We start from the raw sequence: 23,134 nt of genomic DNA, 5'->3' as shown, positions 1-23,134 counted from the left end.
ATTATCTCTCTAAATAAGGAAAGAAATGTTACACAAAGTACTAAAACAAATAACTTTACCTTATCCTATGAAGGGTCTCTAGGCTTTTTTTTTTTTTTTTTTTTTTTGTAGAAAGTGCATCAGTAAGCCATGAGTTTAAATTACTGTAACAGATGCCTATGGATCAGGTGTCCTTAGCAGCAACGATTTTCTGCTCAGGTTTTTATCAGTAAATGACAAGCACCTTCCCTTTGAGTCCCCATTACTCCCCCTCCTTCCTGTCTTCAAGTTCAGTGGAAACCAGTTCAAGCAAGCAAAGGAATCAACTAATGTAACAGCCTTTTTAAAAGGTGAAGTTTTCCATTTCAAAGGAGCCTCTAATCAATGACAGGGCGCAAAAGGGAATGCACACATGTTTATGCACGTATCGCGCAGACTTTAGAGAAGCTTTGGGGAACATGTTCTGCAAAATCAATATAACCTAGCTAGTTACAAATTTCATATCTTCTGCATGAAACAAATGAACTTCCTGTACAAGATGGGTCACAAGGATCACGCATATTACACCAGATTCTACATGTGAAATGTGAAAAAATTATGTGTTAACATTCCCAAACACATTTCCTCTAAGAACATACCCACAATTATCCCCCCCATAGATGAAGAACAACACTACATCAACCTATAAATTTTATTTTCCTTGCTGTTATATACTTGTTTGACTTCCCAGTTTTAGTAGCTGTCTTCTAACTTTTACTTCTGCATGCCCCTCTGTCTCCCCTGACCACATACTGACACCCAGTTTTGTTCTGTAAGAACAGTCAAAGGGTTCAACCAAACCGTACAGCTTGGTCAGATCCGCCTAACTCATCCCCCAAGGCCAGGTGAGGAACACACACTAACACTTATTGCTGAGCAGCACCACATTTAGTGCCAACACCCAATCATGCCAAGAAATGCACACATCTTTCTGAGATGCTTGGGTCTTCAAAGCCTCAACCTGATCCACTCCCACTGTCTTGTGACATTCTGTCCTACAAAACATAACACTTCTGTACCGGGTAATGAGGCCACTCTTCTTCACCAAGCACGTACATTACTCTAAAACAGATTTTAGGTCCCTGCACTAACTATGTATAAAGAATGACCTGCAAAGGAAATAAAATAAATGAATCAAACGTGGAATTTTCTATTTAATGTTCTCATTAATCAGCATTCCTGGAGGAGGTGACATCCAACACAGAAAAATAGCAAAAATTAGGACTCTTTCCTCCTCTTTGTGAATCCTCTTAGTTTCTCCTGGATGCTGTCCCAGAAATTTGTCATTCTGTGAGTTCAACTTGTTTCACTGTGAGAAAACTTCTAGTATTTATGGTATCCCCATATGGTGCTACTTGGAATATTTCTGGTAGCAAGACATTTTAGGAGGGGCATTTCATAAATAACTCCATGTTTATCACAGTTATCATGTGTCTGTTTTGCAAGCTTGTTGCTGGCACATGTTAACCACTGCATGGACAGGATGCCCAGTTTACAGCAGTTGATCATATGGCCATGTGAGAAGCCTGTAACAATTCTTTTTTTTTTTTGTGAGCTAGGGAGGAAGGAGGCAAAAGGAAAAAGGGCTTAACATTTACAAACAGTAACATTAAGAAAAAGTATTTCTCCGTTTATTTTGGTGAGCGCTTGCTAGGAAGCAGTGTTTTAGAACAGTGCTGCTGCCTGCAAGGTTTTTCCTTGTAGAATTTCCAAATCTTTGAACTATTTGACCTAAATAGTTGATTTCCCTTTATATTTAAAGATATTTTTATTTCTAGAACTGGCTAGAGCACTAGCTATCATGTCCGTGCAAAGACATCAGAGACGAGAATTCTAAGAACAGTATCAAAACTACAGTGCTTGTAGCTACTAAAATTTCTATAGTACTTTCTATAGATCTCAATTCCAAGACAGACAACAAAAAGTTGAATTTTCTAGGACATAAATCAATCATTTACAGAAAACTGCTTTTATACTCCGGGTATTCACTGTATTTTAAAAAGACCTTGTTTCCAGTTATGTTTTGGTAAAACCTGCTATTCAATTGCTCTTTCCCCAGAGAAGGAAACCCCCAGAGGCTTTTAAAATAAGGATTGTCATTATTTTCTCTGGGAAAAGGAAAAAAAAAATACCAGGAAATCTCATATTACTAATGTGCATCTTAAAATGAAGACTGAACTTGGCACCAACTATAAAAAAGACCCAAACACCTAACAAACCTCGGTCCTGTGGCATTGGTGACTGGCTCAAAGCAGGGTGGGAGCTGGATTCTGACTGGCTGCCAGGAGGCTGCGGTGGCATCTGACTGCCTGTAACACACAGAGAAGAAAGGGAAAATAGACTTGCTTTTAACATTGCAATGCACAAAACCAAGCCTTGCTGCATTTTTAAACCACTTAACATCAAAGAAAGTACCAGCTGTATAAGTTAAAAACAGAGCTCAACAGGTTCAGCTTTTTTCTTTTTCTTTTTTTTTTTTTCTTTTCTTCGTTTTTTTTTTTTTTTTTTTTTTGCTTTGGAAACCCACGGAGGAAAGATGCATAAACATATTTAGCAACAGGCATGGTGGAATGTACAATTTTGTATTGAGCGAGTTCCCAACCTCACCGACATGATCCAATTTATAGCTGCAAATCTCCTGACACATATTTCTGTTAGAGAGTTTAACAAAATCCAAGTCTGCTGAACAATAGGGCTCATCCTGCCGAGCTTAAACTGGCCTCCAGCCAGGCAGACATGGCCCACTGCCAGCAATATTACCAATGAAAAATTCAGTCAATACAAAAATGACTAACAACAATAAAAAGTATTTCAATGAATCAGTGGTTTTAATGTTATTTGAATGTCCACACAGAACATGGGAATAAAGAGTAATACGTAGGTGCACATGGTAAACGTGAAGCATGTTTGAAAGGGAGCAGACAGCAAAGGGGTATCTTATTATTCAAACAAGGCAAAGGGAAGATATTTGCTTACCGAAATATCCATCCAGAACACACAGGCTCATTTCTATGGCCTCGTTCAAAGACACCCCCAGTTTACCCACAGCTGTCTACCCACCCAAAGAGGAAGAATGGCTCACACAATGCTGCCTGTGAGGCTTAGGACACTAAATCTTCCCTTTCAATAGTGCTACGCGGTGTTTAAAGCAGGTGCTCATTGAAGTCCTTTCTCTGGGCCACAATTCAACGCTGTGTCCAGCACGGGGCCCTCACCACCCCCATTGCACTGCTACAGCTTGGCAGCAGCTTTGTACCCAACAGGAGGAGGAAGACCAAGAGCTGGGCATCTCCCGGCCTCCTGGTCACTGCTGGTTTGAGATGCCTCTGCTCTCGACAGCCAAAGCAGCTTGAAGACCACCTCAGGTTAGGCAGCAAGTATATATTTTAAGCACTTAGCCACTGCAGTGACGAGCATGGTATAAATAGCAGCAGACAGATTTATATCCCTCATCCTCAGAAACTGCTCAGATTGTTTTCCGTTTAAAAGAAATGGAAAGAATAAAAACACATGAAATAGATTTGTGCCTGCTGAGAATCATTTCCTCGTGCTTAGCAGCCACCCTTTTTTAATGGCTGAGGCGAGGATCCTGTGGCTATTTCTGGAGCTGGGAGCAGAGCTGAAGGAGAGCCAGCAGGGGTTGCTCTTTCTTTAGAGCTACGAAGTGCCCAAAGCTGGAAATAAAACCGAGGAAAGGGGATGTGCCTGCCCTGCCCTTCCCTGCCCTGCCGCTTCCCGGCCTCAGAGCCACCAGCTATGGCGGGCCTGCGCACTGGAGCCAAAGCAATGAGAGAACCGTGATGAACAAAAGGAAAATCCATAAAATGTAGGGTGTGACCACCTGCTAACTACTCCGCTGAGGTGCCTCTACGCTAGAAAACATGACGGGAAACACGAGCATGAGCGGCTGTGACAACAGCCTCAGAGACGCAGATGCTGGGCTGGAGGCCCAACGATGCCACGCGGTGCCTGCAGCTCCGGGATCCACGGCCTGGCTGGGTGCCCCAGGGCGTGTGACCATAACACACCAGCTTGTTTCGATGCTGATCATGGGCGGGCTGTGGCAACAGTACGTGCCTGCACTGTACCAAACACCTTCTGCTTGACAGAAAGGATTGGGTGGCTCGAACTGTAAACAAGCAGTAGCGCCATGCTAACGCGGCGAGCTGCCACTGCCACCGCGCGTGCCTGAGGCACCGCGATCAGACAGCACTTCCAGTAAATCTTGACTGTGGCTTTTTTTTTTTTCCTGAAAACCATGTAAGATTTTTCAAAATGCTTAATAGTAGAGGCAGAGGTACTCCTGATTGCACCCTGCAGCTCCCAGTGGAACCCCCACCAGGTGGAGGCCTGGCAAACTTTAAGAGACATTAATATTGCATGGACGATCTGTACTAGGCAACATATTTTGACTACATTTATAGCAGGTCTTTAACTTTTTGCATTGATAATAAGTTCAATTATCTGGCAGGAGCCTTATCCTGCACATGCAGATGTGCAAGCGCAGACAGGGAAGTCAAGCTCTAGAACTGAGCATATACGGCATGTTACAAAGAAATCATTTTCATCTGCATCCTTTGGGAATCCAACCTCAGGAGCTTTGCAAATTCACTGAAATTGTTTGTAACCTCTGTAAACATTAATGCTATTTTAGTTCACTTTTTAAAGTTTGCATTCTGTTTTTTGTTGTTGTTCTTTGTTTGTTTGTTTGTGCTTGGTATTGAAAGAAACTGGAAACCAAAGATGTTGTTTCACACAAGAAAACAATGTCATAAACAAGTCAACCAACTCTACACATATTAAAACAAGGAATGAATTTGCAACAGAAGTGGCCATTATGTTAATTATCAGTGGGTACTACAAATTATCCAGGTGCTGGACATGTGGAATACTGCACAAAAATATTTTCAGTTGGCCTGTCATTTTACCCTTAGAAGTGATCTGAAAGGTAAAAGGAAGTTAAGCACCCAAATACCTTTGAAGGCTTGAACTGAACTCTTAATTTGGATATCTAACTCCTATTGATTGGGAGTGGATGACGGGACTTTTAAAATCCTTTGAAGATCCTGTCTGCCATGCTTTCAAAGTTCCTTTGTCAAGAAAAGAAATGACCTTAAGGATTTTTTTATTTCTTTCCTTTAAATGATATTAATCCTCCTCCCTTTTAGCCTACTGGTACTTGTAGCTGGTATTCTTGGAAGCTGCTTTAAATTATACACAAACAGACTTTTGTGTTTTATTACGGAAAAAAAACTTCTACAAAAGAAAACAATCTATTTTCTTTTTAAACATCATTTCTACGGCTATGTAAGAGGAAAAAAAAAACAAAACACAAGTTTTTTCACTGACAGACTATTGCCTCTTTTGACCTAATGGTACGCAGATGGAAGTTTAAACAGGAATGCCCTTTTCCCATGCTTTGTATAGTACTGTTATCACACTGCTGAGATACTCTACCTGCCAAAACTTCTGCAAAGTAAACACTACTGATGTTTCACAATATTTTTCTTATGCAAAATCACAGCAAATACAATAATGCCTGTTAAAAGGATATATCTTTTTTCTTTTTTGTTTTAATAAAGTAAACTCAGTTGAAGAGGTGAGAGAATTTGAACTACTTAATGACATAGTTATAAGCTGGTTTTCTATTTTAAAAATTATGTTAGAAATGCCTTTAAACATTTTGCATGAAGCTTTGTAAATCTGTGCTTGAAATAGAAGAGACTGCATTGTACCTTTGGAAAAGGTGGTCTGAGAAAAGCACTAAATGGTGATTGCATTATAGTGGTAGCCATGAAATTTGCAGTTAAAGTGTAAAAAGCAAATTCCTTAGAGCCAACGTAGCAAGAAAGAGCAGACCTTTGATATCCTGCTGGGGAGGGGTCCTTATGATGAATTACTGCCCAAATCAGTAACGTTTTGAAACATGCTGAGGGCTCTCTGCTCCCATCAATGTAATGACACTGGAGGATGCTTGGTAGCAGTGCTCGGTACCGCTCTGGACAATACCTCACAGAATTGCGCCTGAACAATTGAATCAAGAAAGCACTTCAGTGATAACAGGTTCCCCCTGGGAAATTACTGGTTAAAGAGGGAAGGAGGGATATCAGTACAAGAATTTTAAGATGCGTGAGGAACTGGGAAATGGGGACCAGGGGGACTGATCACAGGAACAGACTGAGTTGAAAGGGGAACATCAGGCTGTAGGAAAGTCAGAAGTTAAAGATCTTGTGGGTTGTATTTGGGCCAATTCTCAATCTAATTTAGGAATTAAATGCTAGGACTCTATTAAAGACATTGGTTAACTACTAAGTAGGGAAGCATAGTCGATAACATAGATGATCAAAATACTATCTAGGAAACTGGACCACCCTTTGTATTGGAGTAACGAAAATGCAAAGATATATTCTTACAGACCAGAAAGAGGCCTTTTCTAACTGAAAAGCTATAGGATTATCTATTATAAATGGGAGAAGGCAAGGAGGGAAAATCCGACTATATTTTTTGATAATTACAACTAACCATTTGCTGTCACCCTGAATCAAAAAAAATATATATATATTATTAGGATGAATTAGGAGAATTATTTCCAGTGGAGGTAAGGAAACATAATGCCATTGCTGATGTGCCATTGCTGAGCCCTCATGCACACAAAATTAAAAAAAGCCTAATGCTAACTGGAACGGGAACTGAGAATGGCTATGAGCATGACATGACAGGAGGCTGAAGGAGGGCGTATTAGTGAGCATGGCAAAAAGTAAAGCTGTTATTTTGTGCCATCTTTTTAAAAATGTATTTGCAGCTAAATATCAGGGAGGGAAAAGAGCACAATGTTTAGGATGATAATCAAACCATTACTGGAATTTGAAACAACTTCCTTTTAGGAATAATGAGGTCCAGGAAACCTAGTGAGTATTAAGATGAAACCTGATAAAATAATGGGATTATATCACAGTCAATGTGACAGTAAAGGCTCGCGGACCGGAAGGGACACTCGGTCTCAGATCCCTACATCAGAAATGAAAGATCATAAATAGGCTTCTGTATGGGACTGCTTTAAATGGGCTTTTCAGGAAATTGGAAGTGAGGTGCAAATGACCTCAAAGGAAAGAAGTTTTTCTATGGGCAGCATAAAGGGAGACCGATCATGTGGTTTGTGTTATCTCTTTCATCTTACAGAGCCTATGACCTCTAAAGAAGAAAGATTATTTTCTTCCTTAATTTATGCATTGTAACCAAGCTTCCTGTTGTATCATCAGTATTTTTAAAGTGACGTACCCATCTGAACAAAACCCAAGTGTTGCCTGCATTTCCTCAAATTAAGAAGCACGAAATATTAAAGCCTTCCTTGTATCCACATGGTAACAGATACTTTAAAAGGTCAGCAGCGTGAAGACCCTTGCAGATTTGCAGACCATATCTTGGCTACCCACACCGCCAGGGTTATGCTGCACCACCTGGGAGGGAAATGCAGGCACCTGTGCTCAAACCAAGCCTTCTGGCTCCTCTCAGCACTGTGCTGCAGCTAACAACAGCACTGGCAATCCACTGCTGCCTTCTCATGCAGCTAATTTCCACCTCTGCGACCCGGGAGCTCCGGAGGAGCCTGGAGCCCTCCAGCCTTGGGGTGGTTTTGGCTGCTGGCTGTGCGGCTGCCTGAAGGTGAGACCGCAAGCAGCCAATTTATTCCACTGCAGCAACGCAAAGTGGCTGCAAGTGTGGAGATTGTCAACTTCAGCCACATTTAGGGATGTTCCACATTGCAAAGTTATCAAAAATATTGTTGGCTCGGCCCTGATTTTCCACATTGCCTCTTAAAACAAATGCATCATTCTCCAAAGTCACTGGATTCACAAACATACATGAGTATCGCTCACAAGCCAATTAAAATCATCAAAAGGTAAAAATATTCTCAAAGTACGTAATTCTAACTGCTAATCCTCGGAAGTTACACTCCATGTTCTTCTTCATATTTGTATTACATTCAGTGTGTCAAGGACTGGGTTCTGATCACAGATAACACAGAGGTCACCGTAACTTAAGGGCTAAATTACTCTAAAATCTGCATTCAAAAATATGCAACAGTGAGTTACGGTGTCCCACTGAACCTTAGCTCTGACTCTTCTCCACACATATGCAACAGCATAAACATCTTTATTTCATGACCAGGAGCTACTTGTTTGACATGATATAACATTCAATTCTAAAACAAAGATGACACTGACAGGACAAGGTAGCTATTCAGGATCTTGTTTCATCCTCATTATTCAGCGTGTGGTCCCAGGGTATTACTTATGGAACACCATCCAAATGTCACCCTTGCTACAGAATTATTCATTGCATTATAGACCATTTTCTTGTTAAAAAAAAAAAAAATAAAAGGGGGAGAGAATTCTGTGGCTGAAGCTGGTATCTGCCAAATTGGCTGTCCATGTTTTATTCCCAGGTTGTATAACCCCTGAGTAAGGTATGAAGACTATTAAGAAATACTCAGGAGTATAAAGTGAAATAATTGCTAGTACCACCTAAACCGACAATGGGCTGAGTGTCAAGTTGCAGGAAAGCAAATATTGCCCCGCAGGCAAAAGCTTTCTTTGCTTGGGAGGGAAAGGGAGCAGCAGAGCCGCAGCAGGAGGCCCCGTTTCATCTACACCCCATCCAGCAGCCACCTCGGCGTTTGGACCGAAGTGAAGCACCGCGGCAGCACCACCGATTTTTTTATTTTTTTTTCCCTGAGATTTTGGCGAGAAGCCCGAAGTCAGCTGTCAATAGAAAATTTCAAAAGGCCGCGACTCATCCAGATCCTAATGGATTTTCAGCAGGCCACAGAGAGCACCTGTCTGCTTGACAACTATTGTTCCTCTCCAGCAAATTTCGAAATCCTGCTGCAGACCAGGAAAGCACCTAGAGCCCCTCAAAATTAAGGGCACGCCATTTATTTATTTATATAAGCGAAGGCGTAAGTCAGCCTAAACCTAGGGATCACTGCTTCCCTATCCTCAGTAACACCCCTCCTAGCCCTGTAATTTCACTTTACAGTTATGAGAAGTTTCATTTCGGGGGATCAAATTCTTTCGACTCCCACCTCCGCCTAACTCCGCGCTCATTTAATGCATTATTTCCAGGAAGCTCGGGAGAGTTCACAGCACACAGTATTTCTGCTGGAGGCCAATCCAGACTCGCGCAGCCCAGGATAGCAACCAGTTAAATCTTCTCTAATCCCTGCATTCAGAAATGGTGGCTCACGGAGGCTGGAACGCAGGAACTGAATAGAAGCGGCAAGCTCGTATTTCTCTCACCAGGCCAAATTAATAAAAACAAAACCTGATTTCTCCTCCTCATTTTCCTATTCTTCCTCCTCCCCAATATTTTTCCTCTTTCAAACACTTTTTTTTTGTTTGAGAAGCTTAATGTTTGGCTGCCTTCTGAAGAAACGGGCACAGTGACAGATGAAAGACTGTATTCAGCGTATAATTCAGAATAGGAAAAAATCGACCGCTGTGCATTTAAGATTCTAACAACCTTGCAATTTTGTATAGCCGTTTTCCCCAACCCGTTCTTTTGAAGAAATCTGCTTTTATTCTGTTAATAACTAACCACAGTTGCAGCAGCATGGATCCGATTAGCAGTTCTTACGGTACAAAGGAGAAGGGGGGGAGGGCTGTGAACAGGGTTGCCAATTTGTCCACCTGGGTCCCCAGGAGAAAGATTAGATGAGGCGCTTGCTCCTTTTTTCCCCACTCGCTCACTGCTCCGCACTAGACAGACCTCTTCAAAGCTCAGCCACTGACTTCATTTTTTTTTTTTTTCTTTTTCCTAAAGTCTCATTTAACCGCCCCGCCACATGTTTTGCACTCTGTGCCACCGCGTCCCTCCAAAGCAACGCTGCAAATTGGGATGCGAGGGGGCTGGAGAGGCTGCAGCAGCAGCTCGCCCAACCCCCCAGTGCATTCTCTCACACCTCCACAGTGCCTTTGAATTGCTTTTAGATTTTCCAAGCTGTATTTTCTGAAATCGGTGTAAAACAGCGAGAGAAGCGTCTGTGTGCGTTAGTGACTGATCCAAGCCCTGGAACCGCACCGTATTTCTTACCCTGTCCCTTTAAGCCTTTCATAAAAATGATAGCTTTGCTCGCGTTTAGACCGAAAGGCTGCATGGATTTAGTCATTCGTAATTACTTGGGACGTGACATTACATGTTTGTTAATGCAAAAAGCATATGCTTCAGCTGGAGAAAAAACATTCTCAACTTCTTTATAAAATGTCAATTACCCAGAATATAAAACTGCTATTGATGCAAGTGCTAAATAACTAGAAGCTCTTAACAAAGGAGAGGGCAGTATTTCCTCACTGTATCTTGCTCATTTCTTCCTTCCAGAAACGAAACCTATCCTGTCACACACCTGAAACTTAAAGCACAGAATTTCCATTTAGGAAGTAAATCCAAGTTCCAAAGAAAGAATTTTTCATTATCCCTGCCCATCATCCTCTAAGCTTCGTTTATTACTACAAGGAAAGTTTTTCTCTAAACTGTTCCTCGTTGTGTCTACCCGCTTGAAGAGCCTGGGAAGCACAAGAAACTTCCAGTATCTGCCACCTAACAGAAACCTTCAGCCCTGATTTTATTATCGCCAAATTTTATCAAAACCATATATCAGCTTTCATTCGTAATATTTCCGGTGTAAAATCATGCAAGATGCCAAAGAGATGGTAAACATGAAATAAAATTGCATTTCTTAATCCGTATTCCTTTTTTCTTTGATCCGTCTCCATGCAGGAATTGTTCCGAATCAATATTAATCATCAGGTGGCGTTAGCTCTGGTGGAGTTTCACTCCTCCCTGCTTCTCAGCCTCTCAAGTTCAGGCAGGTAGGTGGAAAGTGGAGCAGAGCTGATATGTGGCAACGAACTATTTTGCCTGTCCTGCCTGCTACTTCTTGTACTACTCCAGCGCCTGTGATTAACAGGCATTTAAGTAGTAAAATGCGTGCGCTCTCATTAATCCTATCCTCAAAAGGAACAAACCCTCCTAAGACGACCTGTAGCTTCTCTTATTGCATGAGAATGCACGTTGCACAGCCAGCGCAGTTCTCAGGGAAGAGGGGGAAATGGCGAGTTGCATGCAAAAAGGTAGAAAGCACCTGGAGGCAACCCAGCCTCCAACAAACATTTGGTGGGTCTGATCTTCCTGAAGACAAGATCTATCATGCCATATTCCATCTTGCCCAACAGCGATAAGCTCCCCAGCCCGCTGCAGCAGCAGAGCGGTTGGTTCCCCACGCGTTTTTCACCAGCTGGGAACTTTCCTCCGGGTCGCTCCCTCCCTCCGCAAGGTCGCTCGCCCCGCCTGCCGCCCGCTGCCACTGCTCCCGTGTCACTTGCTGCTTGGAAGGGGGAGGATCAACGTTAGCAACCCCTGGTTATATCATTTATAAACATGCAGATGTGGATTATTAAAGATTAATGCATTTTGGGATTGGTGTCGGCATCCCGTTTGTCTCACGCCGAAACCAATTCTGTTCTTCATTAGTCAACGACAACCCGCATCACCCTGTTGTGGAAGAAAAATCAAAGGTGCAAGCGTGAATTGAGAATAAGTGATGAAACTGATTACTAAGAAACTTAACGGCTGTAATCAATCAACACATCACAATAATTTGAGTCCACTGTTATCTGGGGATGGGGAGCAAACAGCAAGGCTCGCTGTCAGAGCCAGTTGCTCTCTCCTGTTTACTTTCCGAAAACCCACTTGGCAATTCCAACTCCGTATCTACCTACGGAGCAAAGCTGTCAAAGAGCCGTCCGAAGCCTTCAACAGTTCAACCCGCATAAGCTCGGTCCCTAAGGAGGAGAGAGAACACCTTGCTTTTCATTATTTTGTTTTATAAAAATTATCTGCAGGTAGTAGAAATGTTCTCTTTTTGAGGCTAAATGCCTGTTTTCTAGCTGAGCTAGAATTAATTCGAGCCACCTTTGCAATTATTCAGGTTCCTTCTTCGAAGGAAGGATGTAACACGTAGCTGTCTAGTCAGTTCTGACACTAACCATGAAGTACGAAGGACGCTTTAAATATCTCTAATGGCAGTGATACACAGCCCACATTAACCCTGAAAAACTAACAGCCCACCCCACCACAGGAACAAGCCACTTAGTCCATTTATGCTGGTTTTATCTGTGTATAACAGCCATCTTTCAACATCAACAAGAAACTTCCAATGGGAACCTGAGAGACTTCCCATTCACCGATCAATCACTGCTTAATATTGCAAAGGAGGAGGGAGTGAAAGACAACCTTTTAATTAATGATAACACACAAATTAATGCTCTATTTGCAACACAGAAAAGAAATAAAGAGGTAAAGAGGATCGATGTTTGTGTAGGCAAATAAGAATGACAGGAAAAAAATAATCAAACTTTCATAACCAAATATACACTATCTTAAATTTCTGGAAAAAAACACACATAAGTGGGCTTCACAAAAAAGAAATAAATGAATGGGTCAGTGATTACATGTAAACAGTAATAGCTCAGTGACAGCCTTAAAGTATACAAACATATCTGTCAAATCTTGGCGGCTCTGGTGAGTCTATTTGAATTTTGCCATGTGAACCAGAGCGCATGCATAATTATGCAAAGATTTTAATTGGATTTCAACAGTCGCCTTGCTCCAGGTGGATTCATAGCAGCGCAGGGCCAGCGGTGAGTCACGGAGCTTCAAGAAGCGGCCTGCTGCACGCACGCTGCCAGGGCACGCTCATCAGCTGCTGCCCCAGATGTTTTGCAATGGCCAGGATGGCGAAAACAGGCCTGGCAGGAGGCCGGGGAGACAAATAATGAACGGGACAAAGCACGGCCAGGGGGAGGTGCGTGGAGTTGTCTGTCTGGGGCAGGTTGACGTGGAGGGTTTGCAGGGTGCTGGATGAGCCCCTGTGCTGTGCTCGGTGGCCCCTGCAGGATGGTGAGCCATGGGGCAAAAGCAGGCACCAGCAGTCTCATCTCACACAGCAACTAGAAGCCAGAACTGCACTGTCTGGCTGTGAAATGTAAATGGTGACAAAGCAGATATTAAGCAAGTGAAAACATTACAAACTGCGAAATGAAAGCTACCACTGAAAACCACCACCCAGGGCATGCTGGGTTTGGTGATATTTTTGGTTTGTTTGTTTGTTTGTTTCTATCCAAAGCTTAACTCAGCAATGATGAAAAACAGCAGGTTGATGGCTCTGGAATATGAAACCCTCTATTGTAAGGAAAATACAACAGGAGGAACTCGAACAGCGTGTCTCTGTCGCATTTCCTTTCCTGCACCTGTTCTGGGAAGACCACCTCTGCAGAGAAGGACACCTCCCCGATCTCTCTGACCAGCTTGCAAGGAAGAGAGCAGCTTTGCCACTGCCTTCTGTAGCTCCTCAAGAAAATAGACTGAGACTATTTGCTTATTTCATGATGCCCTGAACCAACAGGTTGTTAATCAGTCGTGACCCAGGCTGAATTCTAATAGGTAACACAGGTTAGATGCTCCGTATCCTAGAATCGATGCCTCCAGACAGAGTGCTTAAAGCTTACCTGTTTTTCTTCCTCTTAAAATAAAGAAAAACTCTATGTGTTGTTCAAACCTTTCAAAAGAAAGCGTTTTAAATGATTGTTATGTGAAACATCCATGTATTTCATTCGTAAGCATTCTAGATTTGCAAAACTGCTGAATAGATGTTTTGTGCACTAGTAGTGATTAAGAACATGGCTACGTCAATGGCATTTTGTGTCCTGTTTTTTTTTCTGGTCTCGATGCCAATGAACAGCATGCATCTTCCTTGCAACAAGCTGTTGCAAGGTTTTTGCCTCCGGAGAAGCCAAGGGGGAAATATTGATAGATGTATTAAAATAATCTTTCTAGACAGGAGGACCATGGCCATTTTACAAGGATATAACCCTCACTTGTGTTTTGCAGCTCTGTTAAGGTATCTGTAATACTTCAACAAAGAGTACAGCATTGCAAATTCACTTTCATATGGTAGTCTTCTCTCCCTCAATGTTTGAGAAGGGTCCATGCTGAATAATGCACCCGTAGCTGTGGTCAATGGAGCAAGCATGTGGAACAGCTCTATGCCAAGCAAAAGATTTTTTCAAATTCTTGTTTAAAGCAAGATCAGTCTAATCGGCTTGTCTTGCTGCAGCCATTTCTGGAAACATGACAATTATAAGGCTTCTCCTTTGATACAGCATGAAATAAAGCATTGTTCCTATTCTGATTTTTGCTTTAAAATGTCCTTTAAGACTATGACAGATGAACCATTACTCATTTTTTATTCTCTCTCTCACTACTTGCTTCATCAGCCTATCCACCGCACATTGACTAACATGCACACTGAAGTAAGAAGTCCTGGTACAGCCCACTCTGGGCACCCCATTCCCCTTTTGCCTTTTTTTTTTTTTTGCCTGGAGTGCTACCGTAATTCTGTCCACGATGGGAAGGGAAGCAGAGAGCAGAGCTGGTCGCTGAACGGCACACATCCACTGCCTCATGCAAGTGTCCGAACTAAGAACCTGCGGGACTGTTAATCAGAGGAGGGTGCTCACCACTGGTCAGCATAAATCAAGGTGACTGACGGGAGCATTCCTAAGTGAGAGCAGCCACACATGGATTTCTTCCCGAAAACTGTAACTCCAGCTGCATTCAGGCTCCTTTGTGCAAGAGGACATCAATATAATTGTAATAATAAGAAGTACCGTGCAGTTGACGCTTAGCAGAGTGAAAATAACCTTGTTTGTTCAGGAAGTAAATGTAATAAAAGTGCAAGGCAAAATACTGATCTATGTGAAAATACTTTTATATATTTCTAAAGACAGCATTTGCTATTTATTAGTAGCGTAGCATATTCTGATTTTCAATATAAATAAAAATTGCTGCAGAGGTTTAAAAATAATCTCATCTCTTAACTCATACAAAATCTGCTCATCCATCATGGGTTACGGGATCCCTGGCCTATCAGCAATCTTCCGCACAACTCTCAATATTAAAAATTTTTGCTGCTTGCACCACAAGGGAGAAAGAGCTGACAAAAGCCTTTGGCCGGTGAGATCAAAACTGGGGATGCTTGACGGGGAGAAAGTGTAGTTTAGCTTATTTACATTTTTGCTTTCTTAGTAAACCGGAATGGTTGGAGCAGGAGGCATTAAAAAAAAAAAAAAAAAAAAAAAAGTGAAATTAACATCTACTAAATCTTCTGGCAACAGCAGTGCATTTTGATGATGTGCTGTGTCAGCTTCCACTAATGGTTTAGGGTTGAATCAGGCACAGTTCAAGACCTAGAGCAGTGCAGGGCATCGCATCTCATTTTTTGGAAGAACATGTACCCTAATTACAAAGATGGCTACAAAATAAAGAGACTGGGGATTCTGGCAAAGCAGAATAATGATCCACTTAACAGGGAATCAGAATACCATTTTACATCTTTAAAAATCATAAAAGAGTAAGATTTCAGTTCTGTAACAAAAATGTGTCTGAAAGAGAATTTTGAGAGAAAATGGTTAACAATTCTCTTTCCAAACTAAGCACGGCAAAGTTGCTTTTTCTGCTCTTAGGGGTTAATCTCCCCGATCTATTCCAGTAACGTGCATGGAAACAAAGGCTGTATATGTGTGCCACTTACCACACGAAATATCTGTCCAGTATTTCAAAGAGTACAGGAAGGAAATGCCCACTGAGCTAGGGATGTGCCAAAGCCCGTGTTGCCTGTGCCAGTCCCTTCCCATGAAATTCACAATGTGTGATAGAAAGCAATACGGGAAGGCAGATTTGCGGTGGGGTGGGGAAGCGGCTTAAACAGGCAGTGGAACCGAGTCAGCCATTTGGGAGGTTTATTAAGGGGCTGCCTGTTTGTCTGCCCTTTTGATGTTAAATTAGTCGTCAGTTTTGTTGCAGCGAAGGAGGCATCGGGAAAAGGATGCTTCTCTTCCAGCAAACCCTGGGAAAGCAACACCTTTATTTTAACGGCCTTCCCACCAAGAACCCCCTGCAACATTTTGGCTTTCCCCAGCCATAGCTATCAGCAACACAACAGCTGCTCATTTTACAATGACTTGCTGGAGAGAGAATGATTGAAAGAGCCAATCTATGTCACATGGAGAAGCTGTGGCACAACATCGCAGGAGGTAATAGGAGAGGAATGAGGTCAGAACAAACAAGGGTAGGGTGAGAAGGCAGAGGAAAATAGCAGCGAACAAAATTATTGAAGGAGAGATGCTAGACTACACAATGTATGTTTAAAAACAGCTACAACAGCCCCAGAAATGCAAACAAGCTCCGGATTAGTTTTTTCCAGTGCCTCATGAATATGGCAGATGGGAAAAGTCACAAAACCCCAGTAACGAAGCGCAATGGTGGGAATGCAGTTAGGTGAACGGGGAGAGGGATGAGCACGGCGTCGCTCACATGGCTTGGAAACCCGAGCACCCAGCAGCGTCCCACTAGTCACGGGGTTTTAAATAGCAGTTTTACTCATTTCATTCTGTAGCTTGAGAGAAGCAGCAGCAGCAGCAGAGCTAATGCAGCTGCCTGGTTTTCTTCGGAAGACAGCGATGCATTAGCTCTCACCTGAGAGCTCACCTTTAGCAAAACAGCTACAGAGAGCGGGAATTGGCCCAAGCTGGGGAACCGGCAGCAGGCGATTTTGATTTAGTGCCATTCATAAAAACGCTTCCTGAGGAAGAGGTGCTTTGTGTTACTGTAACAGACTAGAAAATTGGCATTCAAAATGGTGACACGGTCTGTATGAAGAGCTAATACTTTTCATTAGGCCAGTCACAAAAACAAGCTTTTGGGCTCAGCTGAAGCGAAGTGACTCTAACCCTGACCTTTCAGCCCAAAGCCCTTCTATTTTTACCCCAAAGGAATTAACTGGTTTGATAAAAGTTATTACTTTTCCCTACAAACTGTCCTGCTTACATCCTTATCTGTCGTGGTTACAATAAAGCTATTTTCAGCTTCACAACACTCTCCCTATATTCAGCAACCAGGCTGCTAAAATATCCATCAATTTATTTGCCCGAATCTGACTGTTCAGAGATATTCAAAATTTAATCAAGCCGAGATTTTCCCAAGAAATCAGAACATCAGTCTGCAAACAGAAGCCAAGACTTCCTGTAAAGCCAACAAATCTGGGTCCTGACTGTAAAGCGCAAGGATTAGTTCAGGCTGTGGGAACTATTACCTTTCCTCCTAGGTGGACTATTTGACTTCACTCAACAGGGACAGGCTTTGATGCCACACAGTGGGAGCTGTGCCGCGAATACAGGGTCACCACCCTTCCTGTAATGCACAGGGCTCCTGTCCCATCGCTCTTCCTGCTGTTCCTGCCCCACCTGAGCACATCCTGCCAGCCCAAGTGGCTGGAGAGGAAAGAAATGACTGCAGGGCATGTGTGCAGCATCAGGGCTTGACACACTCATTTAGGATGCAACCTTCATGCGCATGCTGAGCTTACTCCCCTTTGCTTATCTAGCTTGACCTCTGTTTATACTTAGGCACGGACATTTCACTCACATACCTTTGTACTGAATACCAAAACACACACTGCTCACTACATCTTAACTTGCATCTGGTCTACAGCACATCTAATGAATAGACATTACTATTTTTGTTTTTTAACTGAGCTCCATCGCTTATTTTTTGTGTTTTTGTCAGCTACAGATATCACCCCAGGGTAGTGCTAGCACTGTTCTATTCTTAGCATTCAAAATATCAGAAAACAATAAAAAAATGAGCATCAGAAAGGGAACAAACTCATCTTAAATACCAAACATGCCATTTTTTTCTTCTGGGTACCTTAAAAAATTTTCACAAATTTCTGAATGTACATTAATGATCTTGTGTCAACTCTATGTGGCACAAAAGAGCAAGTGGCAAACATGCCACCATCATTTACATTACTTTTAGTGGAGCTGAATTCCTAGTAAAATGTTGACCTTTGCAAATATAAATTAATGTCTTATAAGAAATATTGTATTCAAATTTTACCCCAAATAACATTTTCTTAACACAGGGTTGGAAAACCTCTGCCTCATACTAAGGGGTCTTAAGCCACCATACAACTCCAAGAGCTGAAGACAACAAAAATACACAGTAAAAATAAAAATGGGACCCTGCAAGTAACAGAGGAATGTGACAGATGGATGATAAATGAACCAAACACAAAAATTAGGATCAATTATTTGGACTGGCCCATGAATAAGACATTTAACAAATACACATGTGGAGTCACGTTCAGAATTTTGAGAGCTCTGAGGGCTTGGTAGCGGAAATTATCCCTGCTTTATTTACGCATTCTTTTTTTTCAGAAAAAGACCCTGAAAACGCAAGATTTTCCTAAACTGATGAATTATCAATCTAAACGTATTTTTTCTTTAACATATATAATTATAAACCTTTGTATTGATATTTGTTGGAACAAGCTTACCTGGAATACTTGCTGGAGAAATGGGGCCAGACCTCGACTGGTTGCTTCCAACAGGAGAGCCTACAGGGGAAGGCGATGGGCCCCCAGGGATGCCAGAGAGATGTGGAGAAGCATGAGGGGAGAATGGAGACTGTGCGGGGTTGCTCTGCTCCCCTTGGCTGCTTGTAGAGCCTGATGCGCTAACAGCTGAGCTCAGCGTTGCTTCAGTTCCAGTCGGCAAGTCATCAATGGATCCAGACAGATCCTGAGGAAAAAGGAGAAAGAACCTAAGTAAGAACTAATACACGAGCCTCAGGACACGAGAACTGGCATGGTGACGAGGTCCATTTGTTTACTTATTACAGCAGATAACTAAGAGGTTTTCTTTAATGCTGGTTCATGTAGTTAAATGCTGGTAGAAAATGAGGATAGTACATACAATTCTCGGTTTAATCTCTAATTCTTTTGAGAAAAAGAACAAGCAAGGGTAACAAATGAATTGGAACCAAATTCATTCAACATTGAATTTAACCTTTTCCATCTGGATTAAGCTTTCAAAATTAATCCCACAAATTCTGCCTGAGCATACTAAAGCTAATGAAAATGATACATCAGTTTCACTTTCACACAGTATTTCATTTTGGGGTTTGCTCCCGTTAGAATCACAGCTTATTCACTTCCCTCTTTAAACCATCACTAGAATGACAGAAGAAGGGTATAAAATGTGCAGCCTTCCTAATACTCGTGTTCAGTTCCTTTGCCTTGCAGACGAGAGACAAAAACAAGGCCCAGCCCTGTGCAGCAACACAGGACCCACTGGCCACCTAGGAGTAAGGAAGGCTGCTTCTCTACTTCCACCATATCTACTTCCATCAGTTTGACTAGCATCCAAGCTCACAGTTTCTCTACAATTTTATTTGAGTGCACTGCGAAACAGCTGTTTCGTTTCAGTTCATAACTGTTGCATTTTCAATGTTTTCAATGAGAAATTTCCTCCAGTGGTCAAAGCACATCTCAATTCTAACTACAAGTTGCTGGGCACATTCCCTAAAGCTATAGTTAACACTGTTCTTTGGATCTGTGGGAGTAATTTGCTTTTAAATCATTGTAAAATCAGATAAGAAGAAACAAGAATGTTGTGACAAAGCAAGTATGTGCCCCTTAACTCTCAGGAAAAATGTTAATTCCTGAGCATGACAAAAAGATCTCAAGCAAACAAAAAAGCACAAAGATAGCTGCGCCTCCATCAGCTGTTGGTGAGGCACAAGTTAGGGAGCACACTGCTATTTCTATTAGTGAATTAAGGCAGAGAGCTATTTCACAGATAAAACAAATCATGAAATGACCTTTGGGGCTTCAAGTAATTGAGATGACACAGAGCGTGTTGCTTTTGTTGATAGTTATTTCATTTGTCTGACTCATGCAAGTTGTTCCACTGGAGACAACGGGACCAGAGACTTGAGGAGTGAAAAGACAGCTGGGCTTTGCCTGGGCAAGGAGCTCAAGAAACAACAACTTAGTGCTATCTCACCTTTATCACAAAAATAAAGTTATTTTTTGGAGTTACGCAACCTGGACAAGATTCAAAGTGGTGTATTCAGAATGAGTGCTGCCTGATCCCTGTTACAAGGGGCTCCCAGTTAGTCTCCCCTAATAGACAGTCAGTCTTCCAAGGCATGGACATAGTAGGATTAGCAGTTTAAACACCAGGAGCATTCATAAAAACCCACCTAGAATGCTATGTGCTATTCCCCCTTTGCATAAAGGTGTACTTAAATACAGCTGGCCCAACTTAGCTCTATCCAGGACACCTCACAGACTGTATTTCCAAATGTGAATTAGACACAATACTTCAGGCACAGCTCTCACCACAGCTTCATTTTGCTTTTTCCAACAAGCACAAAATTGTATTTGTATTTCATTAGGCATATGAAAAACAAAGATTGAAGTTTTCGAAGTTAATTTACGTGTGAACTCTGCATTCACTTGAGAATAGAGTTCCAAGTCCCTACAAATGGAAATTTAATTGTGATGCTGGCAATAAACCATTTTCATTGTCTCTTTTCTGAAACTATTAACTTTAGGAAATGTAAACACTGCCGTTTGATGCTGCATACAGTAACGCCAGGGATTTTCACAGGAGAAGGTACCTGACAAACAGGTAAGCAATTACTGCTTCTCCATACATCACACGGCATTCTTATAAATGGAATCAAATCGCTGCTGTCGTAACGTGTAACAAACGCTGCAGGAAGTGCTGATGAAACAAATGCTGCTGAAAAGCATGTAATGAAACCCCGAAAGCCGAATGCCGCAGAAGAGAGCATATTCAAAATGAACACAAATTCTGCGTAAAAAAATAGACGGGCACCCAACTGATATAAGGTAGTGAAAGCGCATGGTTTTATGTTTGGAATAACAAAGTTTTTAAATGGTGTTTGGATTAAAGTGTTCACTTGCTGCAGTAAGCCACAGGGTACTTGAAAAACCAGCAAACCAAAATAAGGGAAACCCATGAAGCAGTTAGTAGTGTCCATGAGGAAATTATCTCTGCAGAGATTGAGGCAAACCTTGCCCGTTCAGCCCAGCACCTCCCTGGCTTGCTGCGTGTGGCTGTGGGAGCACGCGGGGCCAGGACGAGGCTCATTTCTCCACAGGCCGCATCATGGCTCCTCGTTCCGCTAATCTCCCGTGGGGGTGGCGTGACTGTCAAGTCCTAGGCATTTCCTCAAGTCCATGCCTTCAAGGGATTTCCTCACGAACCTGATCCAACTCATTCATAAAAGCAGAAAAGAAGGGAAGAGGAAAGCTTCTGTGATGCCAGCCAACCTGAAGCGCCACCCTGCCCCCAGAAATGGCGGGCACAGCAGCCAGGCAGGCCCCAGTCACGGTGCGCCTCACAGCAGCACGAGCAGCAGGATTTCTTTTCGAGGCCGGGAAACGCACAGGGACACGTCCAATTCATCGAACTCATCTGCCGAGGGTGTTATCATGGCAACAGGATCAACCAGATCAATCGCAAACGCTGATAATAAGGCTGCTCCTAGGGGCATGAAGGGCTCTTGTCTATCCGGATGCCTGCACGACGCTCCACAACCTCTACTTTGTGTTACAGGGGGCTAAAATGAGAATCATCTGCCCCTCTGCGCAGTTTGTGAACCATTATTGTGTGTTTTTTCCTAACCTGTGCTTCATGGCCTTACCTAGTCTTTTAAGGCAGAAAGCATGAGTAGGTGAGCAACCGGGAAACTTCCAGTACACAAAGGCTTTAGAAACACCTCTGTTATCCACAAAAGCTAATTGGGAAATTAAAGAGCAGCAGAAGAAAGACTTTATGTGAAGCACCTGGACTGAAAGAGCACAAGTTGGCTTTCTGTTCTCCTATTATCAGTATTTTAATGCCTGCTTTTCCCTCAGCGTAGCAGAACAGTAATGAAGTCCTGCCACTTCCACATCACAAACATTTATTTGTAGAGAAGATATTGTACATGTACACATCATATATGTAAATTATATGGATTTACTTGCATTTACTTAGCATATCCATACGTAAAGCTATTAAAAAGCCTGCTAATAAGAGAAATTCACAGTGGTTTAAGCATACAGCCTAGTTAACAAAGAAGCTCTGTAACTAATACTCCTCTAGAGGACAATTTAGTCAGCAGGGCACCAACTCTATTCTTCTTTTATAAGTACTATCAGATCTATGATGCCTGTAAAGAACAGAGAGACCTTACTTACTGCATCTCATTCAAACCAAGGCACCTTCAAGCTACAGTGCTTCCATTTATCTTGTTGGAAAGTTGGCAGGTTAGGTAATTGCAGGGATTCTTTTAAGGGGCTGAAGTCCCCATACCCTAAGGCATGTCTTAAATTCTGCCTCTTTTCAGAGGTTTTATCTGGTAAGCACTCATTTCTTTGAGTAAAACGTAGCAGGTCTAGAATTACCAGAAAACTCTTGTTATACAGACCTGGTTCTTGTACAATAATTTTACTGCTCTTGCCTATGGTATTGGTATGGCTGTATTTTCAAATGTGATACCAAATCTAAGGAAAAAGAGAGGGAAGACAATTTTTTTTTTTTCTCCATCACATATCCATATCAAAATTCTGTATTCTCTGTCATCTTTACATTCTGTATTATTCAGGACAGCTTTCCAAGTTCATTTCGAGATTACACCTTGATTATAAACTGAAATGTCCCTATGCAGGAGTTCTCTCTTTTAGTTAAGTGTTTTATCTCTATCTTCACTTCTAGCCTCACCTTCCACCCATGCACAACCTTTATCCTTGTCCCTGTGACAAGTACAAGAGCTAAAATGAACAGGATCACATTGTGCTCAGGATTATAATGTTATGCCTTCCTGGTGGTATGATCTTATCAGGCTGACAAGAGAGCCACTCTTGGAATAGCACACCAATTTACAATTGCAGCACAGCCAGCAAGGGGTAGAAGGAAGTAAACTGCACAGAGGCACGAAACCCACAGCTACCTGCAAACAGAGCACATGAAAAAACACACAGACATTCATATATAATAATATAATACAATGTAATATAATATAATCTTATCCAAGGAGTATTCCTCGATCCAATAAATAGCAAGGAGGAGACTTCAGTAACTTGCTAACACCACCACGATTTTACACACGGAGTGTGACAGGATTAGAGCACTCACTACGG

The 23,134-nt window shown here is 42.1% G+C and overlaps 1 protein-coding gene across 5 annotated transcripts in view; it reads right to left on the bottom strand.

Moving 5' to 3' along the window:
• The window catches only part of ARID1B (AT-rich interaction domain 1B), a 321,991-nt gene that overhangs the window by 81,703 nt on the left and 217,154 nt on the right, over positions 1-23,134 (bottom strand). For 4 of the 5 annotated variants that reach the window (XM_082757126.1, XM_082757129.1, XM_082757127.1 and 1 more), the window contains 2 exons: positions 18,473-18,716; positions 2,238-2,327 (listed from right to left, as the gene is read on the bottom strand). In XM_082757126.1, coding sequence (XP_082613252.1) covers positions 2,238-2,327; positions 18,473-18,716 — 334 coding nt within the window. The remainder of the gene's footprint in view (positions 1-2,237; positions 2,328-18,472; positions 18,717-23,134) is intronic. The other variant, XM_082757128.1, reaches the window with a different exon arrangement.

This window comes from Aythya marila (genome assembly GCF_965140915.1).
Source record: "Aythya marila genome assembly, chromosome: 3".
NCBI classification, from domain to species: Eukaryota; Metazoa; Chordata; class Aves; order Anseriformes; family Anatidae; genus Aythya; species Aythya marila.
This window is presented reverse-complemented; position numbering and strand designations above follow the sequence as displayed.